Genomic DNA, 5,413 nt, shown 5'->3' on the forward strand with positions numbered 1-5,413 from the left:
TGAATGAATGAATGAATGAAGGATTTAAATAATTATTCTTTTGAATAGGAGTGAGGAAGCTCTCCTCATAGCTTCTCCTAACCTTATGACACCAGCCTTTTCCATGCAGGAAGAGCACCTCATCTGCATACCCAGCTAGCCTTTCCTTGTCCCCCATTCTCCTGCCCTCTCTCAGCTTCCCTTTTCCCTTCACTTTTTGTCCCCTTTCCTTTCTCTCTCCTTCTTTCCTTTCTCTTTAATTTGCGTAATTCCTCAGGCCTATCCATTTAAAAACTAAAAGTAAAAGTTAGTTACTCCTAGAGGATATAAATTTATATGCTCTCTCCCCACCCCAAAAATGAAACAAAGAGGCTTATCTGCTAACATGATAGACTAGACCCTGAATTCTGTGAGGGGTTGATGTATATAATCCTTCTTCTTTTGTCCATCTCTCCTTTTTAGGTCTACATGCTGCTTCATGTTTGATGTGTTCAGGAATGTTAGGAACTTGCTTCACTTTACTGGTTGCATTTTTATATGCGACCTTAATCTTGGGAATTATCCTAAGTATCATCATTTTTCATTTTTGCATGATAGACAAAAGTCTCTTTTAACAAATATGGTAGCATTTTCTGCCACCCTTTCTCAAAGGTTTTTTGGTTTTTTTTGACCTTTTAGCATCAACATGTTTCAGGATTTTGCAACCATACTCCACATACAAATAATATTTTAAAACATTCTTTATAGGTCAGGGGAGCACAAATTAAAGAGCTTGTTTTTATAAAGATTCTTAAAAAACTTAGAGAGACTGGAGACAAGTCGGTCTTACATTCCTGTTCCTCCTAGAGATGGCTCATAGGTTTAGAACACACTAGTGTGATTAATGGATTATTTTGTAACATTGTGTTCCAGTGACTGTCTAACCTAATCCTAATTTCTTAGACATCTTTGGATATGTAAAGATTCAAACCCACTAACCTTAGAAGATAAAAGCCATTCACAGTTATTAAAATGTATAACTACACTGTCAAAACTTATCAATGCTAATATGGCAGGCATTACATTTCATCAGTTCCCTTAGCAATTTCAGCTGGGCTTCTCATTGGTGAAAACAGCCTCATTCATATAGCCAACTTCCCACTTTACCACTTCTCTTCCCTCTAATACTTTAACAATTATGTAAGCTACATATAGTAGTTTATTTAGAAGTTTTGAATTGGACATTTCCAGAAGTCCATAGGCACTGACATCCCTGAGGAGATGAGGAGAGTTGTGATTAGGAAAAGAAAATTGCAGAGTTTCTAAATCATTTTTCTGTATAATTTCCATCCTAATGGTATTAATCTTTTCTGATAGCACTGGCAATGTGAGAAGCTGCTTACATGTTGCAATGACTTCTGACACTAAACACCAGAAGTTAGGCCGTGCTTTACATGTTGAGGGCATAGTCCTCCACAGGACCACCCTCAACACCAGCTGTAAGTTTGAGGATTCCCAGATAATTTGGCTCGCTTCTGACCAACTGGCTACGAATTTGGGGGTTCCTGTGATAATTTGTTAGAATGACTCATAGAACTCAGGAAGGTGCTACATTTGTAATTGTAGGTTTTTTGTTTTTTGTTTTTTTTTGTGACAGAGTCTCACTCTGTTGCCCTGGCTAGAGTGAGTGCCGTGGCGTCATCCTAGCTCACAGCAACCTCAAACTCCTGGGCTCAAGCGATCCTCCTGCCTCAGCCTCCCGAGTAGCTGGGACTACAGGCATGCGCCACCATGCCCGGCTAATTTTTTCTATATATTTTTAGTTGTCCAATTAATTTCTTTCTATTTTTAGTAGAGATGGGGTCTCACTCTTGCTCAGGTTGGTTTCGAACTCCTGAGATCAAATAATCCGCCCGCCTCAGCCTCCCAGAGAGCTAGGATTACAGGCGTGAGCCACCGCGCCCGGCCCCCTCAAACATTTTAAGCCAAGGTCCTTCATATATTTTTAACCATGACCCTCAATAAGAACTACATCTTACATCCTCAGCATTGACCTGAAAGGAGTGGGAGAACAAGCAAGCGTCTCAGCTCTCGGGAAAGCTTCCTAAGCTCAATGTAGCTCTCCTTCTCTTCCTTTTCAGGGTTGGCTTTGGGAGTCTGCACCATGCTCTGTTTCTTTCCTCTCTCAAGTTCTTTCTTGTACAAGATTAGCTTTCCGTTTTCTACTTCTTGTACAGAGACCTGGATTTCTACCAGCTTTTAGAACACTGTATGTTGTTATTCCAGGTGCTTCCCCAAACTCACTCTTGGAGGGTAATTTCTGTCAGGACTTAAAATACTATTTTATGCCTACAGTCTGAACTTTTCTAACCTAATTAGGTAGTAGAATCCCTCTTGTCATACGCCGACTGAGGAAAAGGTCAGTAAGTTTTTAATTGATGTAGGTTGGAATGTGGATTGTCTTTTTGTTGCCCTGCAGCCATCTAATTTCAAGCTTTTAGTTTTCATAGTAAATTGTTAGACTTGTGATTCTAAATGGGTCACATTTACATTTAGCGCATAGGAGCCTGTTGACCCCACTCTTTGCTTGTACCCAAAGGATAATGTGACCCTTCCCCTGATTTATTAAGGCCTTCTGCCATGGCCTAAGTGTGAAATCCTGATGTTTCTGAACAAAGCATTTACTTGTCACCTCTGAATATTGCTTTTTTTTTTTTTTTAATAGGCAGCAAGAATCAAAATAAGATGGAGACTTTTCAAAAATTTGCATTCAAATACCTTTCACATGAAGAGCTATCCTGCTGGCAAATCTGGAAACAAGTTGCAAGTGAATTAAGCAGGTGTCTTCAGAGGAAGAGTTCCCACTTGCTGCAAGGTGACTCTATTCAGGTTTCTGAAAATGTGAACACTCTAATGAATCATAAAGGAGATAGCTCTATTTATATTGAAAATCAAGAGTTTTCAATTCTGAAAACCCAGGATTCTCGGGTGAATACGTGTCTGAATGAGTCACAGAATCAGAGCAGAGGTAAACGAATTGATGTGAAAAATAACCTGCATGTATGTGAAGACCTTGTGAAGAAATTGCCATTTAGTGAGCGTATTAAAACCGACACAGAACAAAAATCCTACAAATGTAATGAATGTGGCAAGAGCAGCAGCGATGGCTCCAATCAGCAGTTGCCCTTAGAGAAAACCCACCCACGTGGCGAGTGTGGAAAGGGCTTCAGTTACAGCTCAGTGCTTCCCCTACATCTGAATGTTCACACAGGAGAGAAATGCTTCAGTCCACGCTCACGTCTGCACACTCAGAGAATTCACCCCGGAGAGAACGCTGATAAATGTCATGAATCTGGTGATTGCTTCAGTAGGAGTTCTCTTCAGTCTTGCCAATCCAATCATACAGGAGAAAAGTCCTATAGGTGTGACAGTTGTGGCAAGGGATTCAGCAGTAGCACAGGTCTTATCATTCATTACCGAACTCACACTGGAGAGAAACCTTATAAATGCGAGGAATGTGGTAAATGCTTTAGTCAAAGTTCCAATTTTCAATGCCATCAGAGAGTCCACACTGAAGAAAAACCATACAAATGTGAAGAGTGTGGTAAGGGCTTTGGTTGGAGTGTGAATCTCCGCGTCCATCAGCGGGTCCACAGGGGTGAGAAACCCTATAAATGTGAGGAGTGTGGGAAGGGCTTCACTCAGGCCGCACATTTTCACATACATCAAAGAGTCCACACTGGGGAGAAACCCTACAAATGCGATGTGTGCGGGAAGGGCTTTAGTCACAATTCACCCTTAATATGCCATCGGAGAGTCCACACTGGAGAGAAGCCGTACACATGTGAGGCTTGTGGGAAAGGCTTTACCCGTAATACAGATCTTCACATCCATTTCAGAGTCCACACAGGAGAGAAGCCCTATAAATGCAAGGAGTGTGGCAAGGGCTTCAGTCAGGCTTCAAATCTTCAAGTCCATCAGAATGTCCACACTGGAGAGAAACGATTCAAATGTGAAACATGTGGGAAGGGCTTCAGTCAGTCCTCGAAGCTTCAAACCCATCAGAGAGTCCACACTGGAGAGAAGCCATATAAATGTGGTGTGTGTGGTAAGGACTTCAGTTACAGTTCCAATCTGAAACTGCACCAAGTAATTCATACCGGAGAAAAGCCATATAAGTGTGAGGAGTGTGGGAAGGGCTTCAGCTGGAGATCAAATCTTTATGCTCATCAGAGAGTTCACTCAGGAGAAAAACCCTATAAATGTGAGGAGTGTGATAAAAGCTTCAGTCAGGCCATAGATTTTCGAGTACATCAGAGAGTCCATACTGGAGAGAAACCGTACAAATGTAGTATATGTGGTAAGGGCTTCAGTCAGTCCTCTGGTCTCCAGTCCCATCAGAGAGTCCACACTGGGGAGAAGCCCTACAAATGTGACGTGTGTGGAAAGGGCTTCAGATACAGTTCGCAGTTTATATACCATCAGAGAGGCCACACCGGAGAAAAACCTTACAAATGTGAGCAGTGTGGGAAAGGCTTTGGTAGGAACTTGAATCTTCGCCATCATCAGAGGGTCCACACAGGGGAGAAACCCCACGTATGTGAGAAATGTGGCAAGGCCTTCAGTCTTCCCTCAAATCTGCGAGTCCATCTGGGTGTTCACATCAGGGAGAAACTCTTTAAATGTGAAGAGTGTGGTAAGGGCTTCGGTCAGAGAGCACGTCTTCAAGCCCATCAGAGAGTCCACACTGGAGAAAAGCCATACAAATGTGATATATGTGATAAGGACTTCCGGCACCGTTCACGTCTTATATATCATCAGAAAGTCCATACTGGCAAAAAGCTTTAGAAATGGAAAGTGTATTATCAAGTTTTGTTAGAATGCCCGTTTTCAAGTTTTTGGAGCTGGTGTTAAAACCTATGAAAGTATCGAGAGCAGAAGGGGATTCTTGAGACTCAGAATCTTTCTAAGAAATACATCAAAATGATGACAGCCATAGTAAGAGGAATAGAACTCATTTAGGGGAGAAATACAGATTGTGACCCTCGCGGTAAGATCCAATTAGCGTAAACGATCATCTGTCAATGTGAATGTATTGCCTGAAGATAATGTGAGAAAGGATATTTGCCATATACTAACTGGTTTTTTGGTCAGGGAGGGTTTTGGATTATTTTTCCTTTCCCTTTCCTTTTATATTTACAGTTATTTTTACTAAAGCTGTAAACCTATAAAAATGAATAAAATTACTGACTAAAAATTTTCTGTAGCTAAGGATTCATAATATTTGATATGGTATATAGGGTTAAAATTAAGGACTGGATCCCCAGAGATGAATTTTTGATCTTCACAAGTAAATTTATGTCTGCCAGAGATGTATATATTATAAAAATGTTCAATGCATCATTGTTTTAATAGCAAACATAGAAATAATCAGTTGGATTGCCAAAGTATTTTA

General features: G+C 40.9%; 1 protein-coding gene across 1 annotated transcript in view; it reads left to right on the plus strand.

The window, feature by feature from the left end:
* The window catches only part of ZNF227 (zinc finger protein 227), a 6,789-nt gene extending 1,803 nt beyond the window's left edge, over positions 1–4,986 (plus strand). Inside the window, exon 2 of the mRNA XM_012653290.1 lies at positions 2,684–4,986. Within this exon, the coding sequence (XP_012508744.1) occupies positions 2,684–4,806 (2,123 nt within the window). The 3' untranslated portion in view covers positions 4,807–4,986. The remainder of the gene's footprint in view (positions 1–2,683) is intronic.
* The last annotated feature ends 427 nt before the right edge of the window (positions 4,987–5,413 follow it).

Source organism: Propithecus coquereli, unplaced genomic scaffold (genome assembly GCF_000956105.1).
Source record: "Propithecus coquereli isolate 6110/MARCELLA unplaced genomic scaffold, Pcoq_1.0 Scaffold42, whole genome shotgun sequence".
Lineage (NCBI taxonomy): Eukaryota > Metazoa > Chordata > Mammalia > Primates > Indriidae > Propithecus > Propithecus coquereli.